The sequence below is a fragment of the Hipposideros armiger genome, unplaced genomic scaffold, assembly GCF_001890085.2.
Source record: "Hipposideros armiger isolate ML-2016 unplaced genomic scaffold, ASM189008v1 scaffold_129, whole genome shotgun sequence".
NCBI lineage: Eukaryota > Metazoa > Chordata > Mammalia > Chiroptera > Hipposideridae > Hipposideros > Hipposideros armiger.
The window spans coordinates 2,463,258-2,479,744 of NW_017731479.1; the positions used below are offsets into that span (position 1 = coordinate 2,463,258).

The 16,487-nt window shown below is 40.4% G+C and overlaps 1 protein-coding gene across 1 annotated transcript in view; it reads right to left on the reverse strand.

The window, feature by feature from the left end:
* The window catches only part of SPPL3 (signal peptide peptidase like 3), a 115,474-nt gene extending 99,473 nt beyond the window's left edge, over positions 1-16,001 (reverse strand). The window contains exon 1 of the mRNA XM_019649158.1: positions 15,449-16,001. Within this exon, the coding sequence (XP_019504703.1) occupies positions 15,449-15,471 (23 nt within the window). The 5' untranslated portion in view covers positions 15,472-16,001. The remainder of the gene's footprint in view (positions 1-15,448) is intronic.
* Positions 16,002-16,487: the final 486 nt, after the last annotated feature.

Sequence of the window (16,487 nt, forward strand, 5' to 3'; positions counted from 1 at the left end):
AACCCTTAAATATAAGCATTACACAAATAAAAACACTTCACCTACTAGGATGGCTTTAATAAAAAAGATGGACCATGACAAGTGTTGATGAGGAGTGGAGAAATTAGAACCCTCACATATTGCTGGTGGAAATGTAAAATGGTACAGCTGTTTTGGAAAACAGTTTGGCAGTTCCTCAGAGTGTTAAGCACAGAAAAACCCTATGAGCCAGCAATTCCACTCCTAGATATTAACCCAAGAGAAATGAAAACACACATCTGCATAGAACTTGTACATGTATGCTCACAGTAGCATTAGCCATAATAGCCAAAACATAAAACAACCCAAATATTCGTCAATGTTCGTTTGGTAAATGGAAAAATAGAATGTGGTCTATCCATACAATGAAATATTATTCAGTAATAAAAAGGAACAAGGTACTAATACATGTTACAACATGGATGAAACATAAAGACATCAAACTAAGTGAAAGAAATCTAAAGACCACATACTCCTGTTCCATTTATATGACACAGGCAAATCCATAGAAACCAAAAGTACGATAGTGGCTACCAGGCACTGGGGAAAAGGGAGTAACTGTTAATGGGTACAGAATTCTTTGGGAATGAAAAAAAATGTTCTAAAATTGACTGTGGTGATGGTTGCTCAACTCTATGAATGTAAAAAAATCACACTGGATTGTATATTTTAAATGAGTGAATTGTATTCCCCATAAGATCAGAAACAAAACAAGGATGCCCACCTGTTTCACTTCTATTCAAAATCGGACTGAGAGTTCTAGCCAATTAGGCAAGTAAAAGAAACAAGAGGCATCCAAATTGTAAAAGAAGAAGTAAAACTATCTCTACTCACAGATGACATGATTTTATATATATATGGTCTCCTAAAGAATACACAAAACGATTATAGCTAAGGGACAAATTTGACAAAGTTGCAGTTGTACAAGGTTGACATGCACAATCATTTGTATTTCTATGCAATGGAAAAGAATGATCCAAAAAGGAAATTAAGAAAACAATTTAATTTTCAATAGCATCAAAGAGAGTAAAATACACCAATTAACAAATGGGCAGAGGACCTCAATAGACATTTCTCCAAAGAGGATGTATACAGATGGCCAAGAGACACATGAAAAGATGCTCAAAGTCATTAATCATCAGAGAAACGCAAATTAAAACGACAATGAGGTATCACCTCACTTTTGTCAGAATGGCTATCATCAATAAATCAACAAGTGTTGGTGAGGATGTGGAGAAAAGGGAACCCTAAGGGCCAGCCAAGTGGCTCAGTTGGTTAAGAGCTCGCGCAAGAGTTTGAGCTCTGAGCAACAGCGGTTCGATGCCAACCCGAGCTGAGCAGCCGCTGAGCTGCCAATAGGTGGCAGGACGGTTCAGCTAAAAAAAAAAAAAAAAGAAAAGAAAAAAAGAAAGAAAGAAAAGGGAACCCTAATGCACTGTTGGTGGGACTGCAAATTGGTGCAGCCACTATGGAAAATAGTATGGAAGGTCCTCAAAAAATTAAAAATAGAACTACCTTCTGACCCAGCAATTACACTGCTGGGTATTTATCCAGAGAAACCCAAAACACTAATTCAAAAAGACATATACACCCCTATGTTTACAGCAGCGCCATTTACAATAGCCAGGATATGGAAGCAACCTAAGTACCCTTCAAAAGAAAATTGGATAAAGAAGATGTGGTACATACATACAATGGAATATTACTGTGCTATAAAAAAGAATAAAATCCATTTGCGACAACATGGATGGACCTAGAGGGTATTATGTTAAGTGAAATAAGTCAGACTGAGGAAGACAAATACCATATGATCTCACTTATATGTGAAATCTAAAGAACAAAATAAACAAACAAAACATAAACAGACTCACAGAGAACAAACTGATGGTTACTAGATGGGAGAGAAGTTGGGGGCTGAGTGAGAATGGTGAAGGGATTACAAATTGGTAGTTACAAAACAGTCACAGGGATGTAAAGTGCAGTATAGGGAACATAGTCAATAATATTGTAAAAACTATGCATAGTGTCAGCTGGGTGTTAGACTTATAGGTGGGGATCACTTTATAAATTATATAAATGTCTAACCACTATGCTGCACACCTCAAGCTAATATAATATTGAATGTCAACTATAATTTTAAAAAGTAGTCATGGGGATATAAAGTACTGTATAGGGAATATAGTCAATAATATTGTAATAACTGTATAGTGTCAGATGGTTAATTGGGGTTATCACTTTGTGAGGTATATAAATGTTGATCATTATATTGTTCTGTACGCCTGAAACTAATTTAAAAAAAATTTTTTTATAAAAAAGTACTGGAAAGAAGAGACAGAAGGATGCAGGAAAAAAAAGGGAGACTGTCAACTTAGAATCCAATACCTAGCATAAATATCTTTCAAAAATGAAAAGAAAATAAAGATCTACTTTAAACAAAACAAAAAAAAAGGAGTAAAATACTTAGGAATAAATTTAACCAAGGAGGTACAAGACTTACACACCGAAAACTACAAAACACTATTGAAAGAAAACGTAAATAAATGAGAAGATGTAACATGTCATAGATTGGAAGACAATACTGTTAAGATAAAAATATTCCCAAAGTGATCTACAGATTCAGTGTAATCAGTATCAAAATCCTAATGGCCTTTTGTTTTGTTTTGTTTTGAAGACATGGAAATGCTGATCCTCAAATTTATATGGAATTGATGGACCCTGAATAGCCAAATCAACCTTGAAAAAGAACGATACTGGTGGCCTCACACTTCCCTATTTCAAAAAAGAGTGTAGTACTAGCACATGGATAGACAAATTAGATCACTGAAATAGAATTGAGAGTCCAGAAATAAACCCATATATCTATGGCATATTGATTCTGACAAGGTGCCAAGACCATTTGATGGGGAAAGAATAGTCTCTTCAACAAGTGATGCTAGGACAATGGGTATCCACATGCAAAAGAACAAAGCTGGACCTCTATCACACATCAAAACAGAAATTAACTTAAAATGAATCAAAGACCTAAACACAAGAGCTAAAATCATAAAACGTGTAGAAGAAAACATAGGGGCAATCTTCATGAGCTTGGCTTGTGATGGTTTCTTAAACATGACACCAAAAGCACAAGCAACAGAAGGAAAACACATAAATTGGACTTCATCAAAATTAAAACCTTTGAGCATCAGAGAATACCACCAAGAAAGTAAAAAGGCAACTTACAGAAAACAAGAGAAAATATTTACAGATCATATAATTGGATAAGGGTCTAGTATCTAGAATATATAAATAAATATTATAACTCAACAACAAACAGACAATTGACTCCATTTTTTAAAATGGGCAAAGGACTTAAATAGACATTTCTCCAAATAAGATTTATATGAGCACATTGGCCAACAAGCACATGAAAAAAATGTTCAATAACACTAATCATTAGGGACATTCAAGTCAAAATCCAAATAAGATACCACTTCACACCCACTAGGATGGATCTAATGCAAAAAATAGAAAACAACAAGTGTTAGCAGGGATGTGGAAAAATTGGAACCACTGTACATTATTGATGGGAATATAAAATTGTACAACCACTGTGGAAAACGGCTTGGTGGTTCCTCAAAGTTAAAAATAGAATTACCATATAACCCAGCAACTCCACACCTACATAGGTACCCAAAATAACTGAAGACAAGTATTCAAACAAATATTTGTACACAGATGTTTAGAGCAGCATTATTCAAAACAGCCAAAAGGTGGAAACAACCCAAATGTCCATCACCTGGTGAATGGATAAAACAAAATGAGGTTGCTATGGACTAAATGTGTTCTTCCAAAATTCGTGTGTTGAAGCCCTCATCTCCATGTAATGGTATTTGGAGACAAGGCCTTTGGAAGGTAGGTTTAGATGAGGTCATGAGAGTGGAGCCCCAAGAGGGAAATAGTGCCCTTATAAAGAGAGACCAGACAATGTGAGCGCACCCACACCCACACCTCAGCACTCCCCCTCCCCCTCTCTCCTTCCCTCCCTCACCCCACCACTGCCTGCCTTGTGAGCACATAGCAAGAAAGCAGGTGATGCAGGAAGAGGGTCCTCACCACACACAGAACCTGCTGGTATCTTGATCTTGGAATTCCCAGCTTCGGGATTGTGACAAATATTTATTATTTAAGCTACACATACTCCCCAAAAAAGAGTGAATTATATGGTATGTGAATTATATCTCAAAAAGGCTATTTTAAAAATATAAAACATTAGAAGGAAAACCAGAATGCGATACAATGGGGCCTATATGAAATGTGACTATTTGAAATACTTCATTTTAGAATAGAATGAAAAAGTGCTAACTGGCCATATGAAAGGGAAGAGGGAACTTCAACTGTGGAAGACTGCATCACTGGCCCATATTCCTCACTCCTTCCTGAATCTACTCCTTAGCCATGTGACTTTGCAGCTCCTCCCACTAAAGGGACATGGTTTACTTTTATGGTATCTTTGGTTTTCACCATATGGCTTGCTTCACCTGAAAGAATGAAGCAGAAATGGCCTTGTGCCAGTTCTGAACTTGAGCCCCAAGAAGTCTTGCAGGTTTCCACTTGCCCTCCGGTGCCTCTGTCACTGCCATGAGAAGAGCTTCCTTGGGCAGTTGATGCCCATTCAGCCTGGGCCTACCAGCTGACTTACAGATCTGAAGAAAAGAGCAAACTTGCCCCAGCCAATCTTCAGATCTTTGCAAATATCTGATTACTATTTTAAGCCACAATTTTGAGGTAATTTATTATTCAGTATTATTGTGACAATAGCTATTCCATACAGCAACCAATTCTCCAACACTGTATTTTCTGAAGAGGTTCCATAAATTAAACAGTGATTATCAAAGTAACATATTGAATAATCATAGTTTCATTTGTTTAGCATAAGAGAACGTTCTACATACCCCAAATAATATTTGACACTTGTCCCTTTAAGCTCTTAAACTGAGGGTTGATGGCAATTACTCTTTCATCTTACTAATTTTACTTTTCTTAGGGTTATACAACTAACGCTATTTTAATAAACTACATGCCAAACCACTGGGGATAAAGACATGAACAAAATATAACCCATGTCCTCAAGGATGGACAAGGAGATGAACAAGGAAACAAACAACTGAAAGAGGCAAGTGCAGAGTAATAGGGAACATCAGGAAGGGTCATCCAAGAACAAAGATGGGAATGAAGATCTATAGCTATAGCTATAGAGATACAGAGATAGAGATATACATTCAACAGGACTTACTGACTTGATGAGAATCAAGAATGTCTCCAAGGTCTCTCTAGCTGTGACACCAAACTAGACGTACTTGGCTATGGGACAGGCTAAGAAAGGCCCTATCACCAAATTTTGACTCATTATCAACTTGGTACGTCAAATTGAAGCACAAAGCTGGATTTCCAGATCTGTACAGGGCTGTTTTTCCCTCTACTGTCTGAGGTTTCTGGACTAGTTTCCTATTCTCTAGGAGCGGGCTCTACTTTTCATTTGGTCTTACTACTTGAAGCTTACTGATGCTTGAGTCTCTAACCTTCACTTTTGCTTCTACTGTCCAATTACATCTGCTAGTCACAGTTCTTTCCTACTTCTTGTTTCTGGCTTCTAGACCCTTTGCTATCCGTTAATCCCGGCCTAATAACTCATCCTAGGCCTGTAGGTTTTTTTCACCATTGTACAGCATGCAAAGGTTAAAAAATGGGAACAAACCCTTAATCCCCCAATCTTCTGCTTTATGCCTATTCTAGATGACTGGTTATTTAATTCTGACCTAACTAACACTGAGGCACTGCTGTATCTATGAAAGTTTAAATATGCACACACCAGGCCAAGAAAAATTTTAAATTGCCGTTTCTGAATAATAAAAACTAAAAAAGAGACAAGAAATAAGTTAAAAGAGAAACAGTCTTTTAGAAACAGGAAAAGTATGAAGGCAAAATAAGTTTGTTTTTTAAAAAATGTTTAGCTTTTTAAATAAAAGCTTACGAGTACATATGAAGAATATGAATTTCTGAAACAGTAGCAAAGGAGAGAAAAGGTTAAATTGCTCAGAAGCTAGTTTCCATATAGCTTACTGCCTCAAAAGAAGTTTTCCGCAAAATATTTTCATTTGAGCATGTTACTAAAATTTTTTCTCTAAAACTGTTTAGTTAATTGCAAACAAAACAGAGCTTCTTCACTTTAAAAAAACAATATGTCACATATTTAACAAGTGCCTGTTTGGGAGAAAGTATAAATAAATTGGCAGCAGTCAGTCTGCGGTCAAAATGAAAACTGGAGATAAATGAAGACTACTCTAAAGAGCCTAGTAAGTCGTAAATGTCTCCCTTAGGCGTTCAGTACCAGGCTGAGCCACTTTCTTTCTCTAAAGGCTGTCTAAATATTAGGAAGTTAGGCAAATCCGGCCACAACACTTGACCCAACTTAACAGTATAACAATTTTATTTCATATTTTCTTCAAAGAGCAAAGAGATATTAGGTAAGTATTCTCTCCTCTCTTCTATGTACCCTGGCATATTTTAGAGAGAGAGTCTATTCTAAAACCCAGCATCTGGCAAATTTCACCTCTAAAATAGTCACTCCTTAAAAAAAAATTTGAACACCTACTATGTGTAAGTCCTTGCACCATGAAATTAATTACTTTGATCCTATCCTTACAGAGTTTATGGTCAAGGTGGGAAGATAGTCACTTAAATACATGCAATACAAGGTCACAAAATCATAAGTGCTGCCATATGACAGGATCAGATAAAGAACTATCAGCATCAGTAGAATATTTCTCCTGGGCCAATCAGGATGCTCTGTTACAAAAGGTCAGAACTTCAGCTGAACCTTGAACAATGGGTAGGACTTAACATATTTAGAGATGGGAAAAAGGCTAACCAGGTGTATGAGTTGAATTAAAAAGGTAAACAGTGAGTCATCAAGTTTGACTGAAATAACAAGTATTTTAAAGAAAATATAGGGGGGCTGGCCAAGTGGCGCACTGGTTAAGAGCTGGCTTGGGACACCAGGGGGCCCCAGTTCGGATCCCATATATGAGGGCCAGTGACACTGCCCTCCACAGCTAAGATGCTGAACAACAGCTCAACCTGGAGCTGGGCTGCCGTGAGTCGCAGGAGACTGCGGAGACTGCATAGGCTGCAGCCCCTGCTGCAGTGGGTTGCCACGGGCTACCGTGTGTAGCCAGCAGCCGCAGTGAGCAGCTGTCCAGAAGCCCGCAAATGATCTGCCTCGCCCGGGAAGAGCGCAATGATGGTGCCAACTTGGGCCAGTAAAGCAACATCCTCCACAACTAGACTGAAGAACAAAAGGGCAGCAACTTGTCTGTTCCCCTTCCCCCAATTCCCCAGCGCTGTTCCCATCCCCCAATTCCCCAATAAAAAAATCTAAAAGAAAAAATAAAATAAAATATAGGGAAGTAGGGTTACAGGCCAGATTGTTTTGAAAGTCAGACTAAAAAGGTTGGATTTTATACTGTAGGCAATTAGAAAAACCGTAGAACATCCAAATAAAATACAATCTGAACTAGTGACAATGTAAAGGCCAAAAGAAACAAAGGCTGAATTAAGGTCTCTTCAAAACTCCTGACAAATCCATGATTTAAAAAAAAAAAAAAAAAGTCAAAATCTCTAAACTTAAACTACAATTTTTTAAAAAAATCCTTCCAAGATCAATTTCTCCTTCCCCCAGGCTTCAAATACACAATCCTCTCCCTCATTAGGAAAGGGGGGAAAGAACAAAGAAAACAAAAGGCCCTTAATGACCCCCACTATCTATATCAACCATCCTCTTTCCTTAGTCCTTCACATCTTACTTCTCAAACAAATGGCCAGTACCCAACGCATGCCTCTATTTCCTCACTACCCATCCCTCATTTGGCTTTCACCTTCACCACTCTGATCTTTACTAGTGCACTTTCAATAATGACTTCCTTTGCAAATTCAATAGCTTGTTTTTTGGTCTCTTTGAACCCTTTAGCCTTTTTTTACACTCCTGCCCCTAAATATTCTCTGTGCCTTTTCTTTCATCACCATTGCACTTGCCTGATTACCCTTCCTCTGATCGAGATTCCTTTGACTCTTCTTCCTAAGCAAATTTCTCAATTGTGAGTTTGCCAAGCCTCAACTTTTGGTCTCTCCACACTCGCCCTCCTCTTGGTTAACCGACCTTAGTCTTTAACTACCTCTAGCTAACCTAGCTGTGGCCCCAGGTGGCATTGCTGCAATAAGATTAGGCTGAATCCCTATAAAAAGTTATGTGAAAATGTTTTTAAGGTATTAGACCTTTATATTTTAAAGGTACCAGCGCTTGCAACAATCAATGGCATAGATAAGAGAATTTGTTCTCTAAAACTAACTTTTACTTCTAACAGTAGTCTTTTGCAAGCATTTTTAAGAAATGAATATAAATGTCTAGAAGTTTATAAAGTCAGAGCATATAGTCAAAGGTGTAAAAAAGTTAAGGCTCTCAGGCAAGTCTTGAAGATTTAGTCAAATCTGGAAGGTCAAACTAGACACCTCTGGGCAAAAATTAAGACAAGGAAACAAATCAGTCAAGCACTATACTTAAGTCAAAATGTCTGTATAACCAGGTGGAACAATTAACTGTGGTGCATGTTTCCTAGTTTGGTCAAAAGTGAAGCCCAAGCCTGAAGCCCTCAGATGAAGGGAAGTGGGTGTGCCTGGCAGACTTGGTATAGAGTCAGAAAACAGATAAACTGCTAACAGCCCCTCCCTTAGGCCTCTTGGGGTAGAGAAATTTTCTGTGAATTCCGAAGAAAACCAGGAAAAAACTAGGGTTATCCACACCACTGCTTTTCCTTCATTTGAGTAGATTTTGAGGGAAACTGTCTTCAAAATATTTAGCCTTTATTCAATTCACAATTTTTCTTTGTTTTACGGAATATACTGATGGACAATGAAACTTATGACTAATAGAAGATGACTATATAACACATTTCACAGGCACCAATATAACTCAATGACAATTTCTATTTCTTTTTCTATGGCAATTTGGGCACGTCAGTAGAATTCTCATTAGAATGGACATCTCGAAGTTTTAAATGTTGGTTAAATTGGGAAACAAGAAAAATCATTAACTCCATCTAGAACCTATTGGGCTCTAACAATGTTGAGAACTAATAACGCCCCTGTACAAAGCATTTTCCATACATTATCCACTGAATCATCATGACAACTGTGTGAAGTAGGACAGGCATGACCATTGTACAAAATACAACGCAAGGACTAAGACTAGGTCACAGTTAATCAAAGATGACAATCACCCTCAAACTAAAGATTTCCTGATTCAAACAAACCAGAACAGAATTAGATCCTCATATGATAGGATTTCAAATACACATTCAATGAGTGGCAGCGACAGAATTGAATACTTTGAGTGCTCACTTATATTCCACAGAATTCACAAACATGTAAAGAACTAGTGCATTTTTTTTTATTCTTTAGTGGTTTTTCACTATTAATACTAGGACTCCTAAATAGAGATTATTAGGTTTTCCTACCAAGTTAGAGTGAACCCCACAAACCAAAATGTGATTTTCTATTAGATCTCTATTAGGCTAATGCCTTGGTCTAATACCTTAAAAACATTTTCGAACCTAGCTTTTTCACAGCAACTCAATCTAGTCTTATCACAGCAAATGAATGGGTCTGTTTTATTTTAAACTGTGACTCTAGTGAGAGCTATTAACAAAATCTGAGAGGTAACAATTCATCGCAAGGATCATAGGAACTAATTGTAGATTTTTCCTATAATATTGAATTTGGTCACCTGGAGCCCCTCTAGACACCTAAGAGGTTAAAATTCCAGAAGAGGGGCACTTTGCCTCTAACTCTTTAAGTGAGGATTAGAAAATACGCTATAGTAACTCAAAGTTGCAAATGTTTCTTGATTTATACGCACAACAAATAAAACCAGTATTTTCCTTTAACTCCTAAGAAGATATTAAACTCCCGAGAATATATTACAGATTTTTAAAAATTAAATTATCCTTATGGCTCTACTGCCAGGGACAGCAATCACATCAAGTTTCAGATGCCTAAAACAGCCCTTGGTTAGATACTCCTGTTAGGACATCTTCTAATTTTTCATGGGATGCTTCAATGAAACACATTAAGAATGATGAAAACTAAGTAAGTTATTAATGTTGAAATAAAATACAATTAAAAAGAACTACGTAACACCTTACAATTCAGTGACATTTGTTATCTCTAAAATAAATGATCACATAGAAATCTATTTTGAGGAATGCATGAACATTAGGCATTTTAATTCACAGTACTACTTGATCAATTACAGGCTGATATGGTTACAAATACTCCAGCTTTTTTTCCCCCAAAAGGCTTTATAAGCAGCATTGAGGAAAATGAGTTCAATACAAAATTCATAGTCTTAGCTTTGGCTAATTTTAGTTTGAATCATGCATTGCCAAAGTATTATCATAGCACTTTCACTATAGGCAAAAATATGTTTTAAAAATAATGAGCAAATCTAAAATCTATGATGCTATCAAAGTTTTTTTCATCAGATGCAATAACAAGATACAATCAAATATGATCACAACAGATACAGTACAATGATATACAACAATAATCTGAAAGTAAAAGTGACTTCCATTAGTTCTAGAGATCTGTATTATTTTTATTCTCAGGTTTAGCATTATTTGCAAATACCGGACAGGATAACACCTATTATCACAACAATGTAACACCTTCATATAATGGTCCTTAAATTAGCTCTTAAGTATAGGTAGCCCAGGGGAAAGGAAGCATTCTCATTCGTTTATTTGGTAAATATTTACCAACCACCTGCTTATACATCAGGCACTGGAAAGAGTACTGAAATACTGAAATAGAAAGAATCTTATTCATGTGTAACTTTTAGCTTGTTTACTGTCTCAGAGACACACAAGATCTGACAATGAAGAGCCATACTAAGGAATTTGGGTTTTATTTCTAAGTGTGGCCAAAGGCCACTGAAGAGTTTTAAACAGAGGACTGACATGATCTCCAACTTAGGTTGTGAGAAAGTCACTCAGGAGAATGGCCACTATGTGGAGAATGGAGGGAAGGAACCCACTGAAGAGGCTAAGAGGGAACACTCAGGCAAAAGAGTGGTTAGCTTACAGTAGTGATTGTGGAAATGGAAGTAGATTCAATGTCAGAGTCTTGGCGCCAGTCTTGACTTTGAACTCTTTTATTGTTTACATCCTTAGGCGAGTTAAACTCTTTGAGCCTCAGTTTCCTTAGTTAGCAATGCTTGTAAAGCCACAGCACACAGAAAACACACAATAAATTATTATACTACTTTAGTAACAAAATTCATTTGCATGAGGTTCACAAGAACTGACTTCCTTGTCCCCTCAATCAACATTAACCCTAACATAAGTAATTTTTAAGCAAGGTTCAAGTACAGTTGTATACAAGTACCACATCGACTCCATCAGGAGACAAGTTCCAGGGGTGGCCTATTAGCTCAGTTGGTTAGAGCGCAGGCTCATAAACCAAGGTTGCCACATGGGCCAAGGAGCTGCGCCCTCCACATCTAGATTGAAACTACTACTTGACTTGGAGCTGATGGGTCCTGGAAAAACACACTGTTCCCCAATTAAAAAAAAAAAAAAAGGAGACAAGTTCCTGTTTCTCACAGAACTTATACTAAAACAACTGCTCATAAATATACATTGAGCAGGGTGTTTTTCTCAAATTAGTAAAAGTATCGTTTGCACCTTCAATTCATAAAGTTTTCACATGTCTTCTTTCGCTTCCTCAGTGTTTAAGAGTAAAAAGAATATAAGCAGAATCTTGTGGTTAAATCATGATAAAGACTGTGGTGTTACTACCAATTATTTTAATTTCTTGTCAATAGCTTTTATTTAAAACTTCATTAAGGGATAGCATTCCTCATTCTTACAGCACTGAGACACTAGGAAACTAAGTTACCGAAAGCTCTATTTTATAAGTATATGGATTATAAACACTCATCTATCTGTAGCTTCCCTTACGCTTAATATTCCTTCCACAAAGAATGAACCATCACGAAATCTACTATCACGTTCAACCACTCAGTATGAACTAAGCAGGAGCTATGGGCAAGACAATGTGGTAGGCCCTAGGAGAGGACAAAGATTTGTATAATAATAGCATCCTTACCATCACGGAGTTTACAATCGAGGAATTCAGGCATGGAAAGGAAGGCATGATGCCACAGTACTAAAGAGATCACTTTCTGTTGGGGTGGTCAGAAAAATGCTACACAGCTAGGTGGAATTACCCTTTGGTAACAGGATTTTCATAGAATTTGCTAGGAAGAAAGCAAGCACAAGAAACCAGAGAACAAACAGCATGGATTTATGTGTAGGGGCCTTTTTTTTTTTTTAATGTAAACATGTAAAAGCATACAGAATACAATAATAAACCATGTACTCATCACTGAGCTTCAGCACTTATCAACTCATGGCCAGTCTTGTTTTATAATTTACATGTCTTATTATAAGAAAAAATCCTAAAGGAACTTATTTTCATATGCTTCTACATTCTTCACTGACTGACTCCATCCTGAGACAAATCTTTACTGCCATACTACTCTCCACAGGTTGATTTTCCTAAAGGCCACATATAAATAAATAAAGTGCAATAAAAACAATCAACTCTTGATATTTGCACAAACCAAGGAAGGGAACAGTGACAAAGATATTGCAAAATGATTGCTAATCCAAAACTCATTTTACACGTAATTTTTGAAATACCTTTTCCATATTTGTATTTCAATGAGAAAGAGTAAAACGATGGGAGAATTCATGTCAAACAAAATAAAACATCACAGGTAAAGTATCTTGGACAAGTCACTTGGCCCCTGAGCCTACGTTTCCTCCTCTATAAAACGGGAAAATCGCTTACCTCAGAGACTTACAAGAATTAAATGAGTATACAGTAAATCCTTACTTAACATCATCCACAGGTCCTGCAACTTTAAGCAAAGCAATGTATAACGAAACCAATTTTACCACAGGCTAATTAATATAAACAAGAGTTGTGTTCCTATGGCATCTCATCATTATAACAAAACAACACTGAGCAGAAGGACGTTATTCTAGGACCTGCTGTATATTAAATGACATATGGTAGTTCTTTATGCTATTACCCAGTTGACTCAGAAAAAACTGCAAAGCTGCCTGGCTTCCTGCTCCTCTCCCCTCATACACCACCCTCTCTCAAGACGATGTGAGAACTTTCTCCATCTCAATACATGCTAAAGGTGAAGGGCTAAGCATTCTGACTTCAAGGAGCTTTGCCTGTGAAGCACATAAAGGAAGCTGAGACTAAAGGAAGTATTTTAATATGGTAATTCTTGTAAACTGTCAAACTTCACAAAATAATCCCCCTTAACTAGTAGAGCCATCCAACATCACATAGAGGTAGTGTGTGCTCAACCTACCTAGTAAAACACTCTCTTTCCCCCCCCCCCCCCATTTCTTCGCTGCTATGTTTGCTCTTTCAATCATCCACAGCCTCTATACAGCACAATGAAAACAGGAAGGCAGCCATCAGGACTATCAGCTGGTGCAGAGTGTTAAGCAGCTCAGGATGAGTTAGTTACAAGACATGACAGGAGTATCTTTACCTTCATTTCTTACTCTGTCCATAAGAAAGTTCAAATTATAATTTTATTCCATTATCACCTGCTATTTATTGAAAGGCAGCTCACTGTTGCTCAAAACTATCAAATTAGTTTACATGTTCACTTAAAAATACACATGCAGTCACAACTGTTCACCGAGATTTTAATTCTTCCTTTAGCAGTTCTTTCAATCTGTTATCTTCTTCTTGAGATTGTATATACCACTGACGTTCCCTTTTTAATTATCACCTTGAATCACCAATCCTCTTTCTCTATGGGAAGACATGACTTATAACCCTAACCACCACAAATCATCCACTCAATTAAAGCCTTCTACCCCAAACCATTCTTTATTTTCAGGTATGACCCATTTCTTTGCTATTTCCCTAAGATAATTATAATATAGTGAAATACAGCACTTTACAGTTTGTCATGTGCTTTGTAGTTATTCATTTAATCCTTACAGCCTATGAATAAGGTAATTTCCCTATTTTATATGTCATGAAAAAGAAATAGAGAACTTACTATCTTTGTCTAATTATAAAGCAAGTTAATGGCAAAATGGACCTGCAAACCAAGCCTTCCAAAATCCAAACGTGAGACTCTTTTCACTCTATTATGCTCTTCTCTAAGGGAAAGCCCACAGTTCCATCCCAAACCACATTTCCTTCAAAGAGTAAACCACCTTCAAACAATCTCTCTAGATTGCAACCAGATCTTCCATCCCCACACCTACAATCAACCCATTTCTTGCTTCCTCACCCTCCAGAGATGACTTTCTCCCCATTATTGAATTTCCACCCTTCACCATTCCTCAACCCCTCCTGCAAATATTCCACCTCTGAATGCCAAAGGGAGGCCTCTCCCTTCTCAGGACAGGGATGTTCTCAGTCTATAAACTACAAAGTACGCTTCTCAGTCCTTAACAAGCTACTTAATAACTTTACAAGTCCCATAAAAATGGACATAACTGTTTGCAGATTCTCCATTTCCATACCTGACCCAGGGCGCCACACCACTTCAAATTCTGAAAAACAGAGTATCACCCCTTACAAAGACTCTGCCCATGCCCCACTGTCACCAAAATGACTTCGTTTCTAAAGTTGGTTACCCAAACTAGCTCCCCTTCCGCCCTCTTCCACCACGGACTCCCCTCCAGGGTTCCCAAGACGCTCTCCTTCTGCGGTTTTCCTTCTCTCACACCTGGGTCTCTGCCCACCTTACCAACTCTTCCTTCACTCCCCATCCCAGTGCCAAGCAGCAGCCCCAGATGAGACGGCTCCTTCTCGCTCACAACTTCTAAGTTCGGCCTCTTATCACCTGTCCTCACCAGCTTCCTCACAGCCCAGTGGCCCACGGTTGCCCTGGCCTGCCTCTCTCCACCCTTTCCATTCCTCCTGCCCAGAAGCCACCCTTCTAGTCAGTTCCAGGGTCCCCGTGGAATTCAACTTCCCATCCGTGGGCTTCCCTTTTCGGGGTCACGATCCCCTTCTCCATCACCTACTCCGCCCATGACCAGATGACATCCACCGGGGCCGCCGCCTCCTACTCCATCCCCCTTCTCGGATGCCGGGTCCCCGGTCGCTCACCGCCTTCCCCGAGCACCAGCCGCCCCCTCTGGTGGGGACGAGGGGGGCGTGCACCCCCAACCCGCGGCCCTCCCAACACGCACCTGTTCCTCCTCCTCTTCCCCTCCGGCCGGCTGTGCCGGCGCCTCGACCCCCACCCACGCCGCGCCCCGGCCTCCCGAAGCCCCGCACTCACCACGAGTAGGTCTGCTCCGCCATGGCGATGACTCTCAAGGACTCCGCTGCAGGCTCTGGCCGGGCCCAGCGGCGGCGACGGCGGGAGAACGAATGGGCGGCGGGCTTGCACGGGCCGGGAGCGGAAGGCGCGGCCGCGGCCCGGCGCTCGTTCCCTTGCTCGCACGACGGGCGGGCTGGGAAGGCGACTGGCAGGGAGAGGCCGGGTTCCGAGGCGGCCCCGCTCCCTGGGCCCCGGGGCGGGGCAGGTTCCGCTCTCGGCCTCCCTCACCGGCGGCGGCGGCGGCGGCTCCGCTGCGGCTCTAAACCCAACATGGCGGCGGCGCTGAGAACAAGGGGGCCCCGGGGCGGGTGAACTGCAAGTGGGCCCCGCGCTCACTGCGCGCTGGGCCGCGGGAGCGCCGCGCTTGGGCGGCGGCGGCGGCGGCCAGGGGACATGGCCAGCGGGCGGAGGCGGCGGTGGCGGCGGCGGCTGAGGGGGGCGCTAGGCGGTGAGGCGAGGCCGCTCGGTTCACACCAGCCGAGGGGAGGAGAAGAGGGGGCGGGGGCGAGCCTTGGCCCCGCGCGGGTCACATGCCCAAAACACGCTCACGTGACGCGCGCGCCCCGCCCCTCGCGCCGGGCCCATGCGCGGAGACGTCGGTTCGTCGGTTCGAGGCGACTGTTGCTCGCACAGCTCCTAGCTGTTGGGCCGCCTCTCGCCGCCTGGTACGGCCCCCTCTCCACGCGGAGTCGTCTCCTCAGGCACCCTCTCCTTCCCCTCTCCGAGGGGCTGCTGCAGCCGGCCAATCGAGACACCCGATACGCGCCCGTTGGCTGCCACTCAACTGTCAGCCGTCAATCAACAGTCGGCTGGCCACCGATCTCCAGCTGTCAGTCAACCTGTCAGTCCGCAGACAGAGCACAGCATCCCTTCGTTCGTATGTTCCTTGGTTCCATTCATTCATTTAGCAAATATTCTAGGCAACCAACCTTTATTGCACCCAAGCCCTGTGCCAAGTCCAGGGCAGGCGGGGAAAGTCGAATACCCTATACTAGCC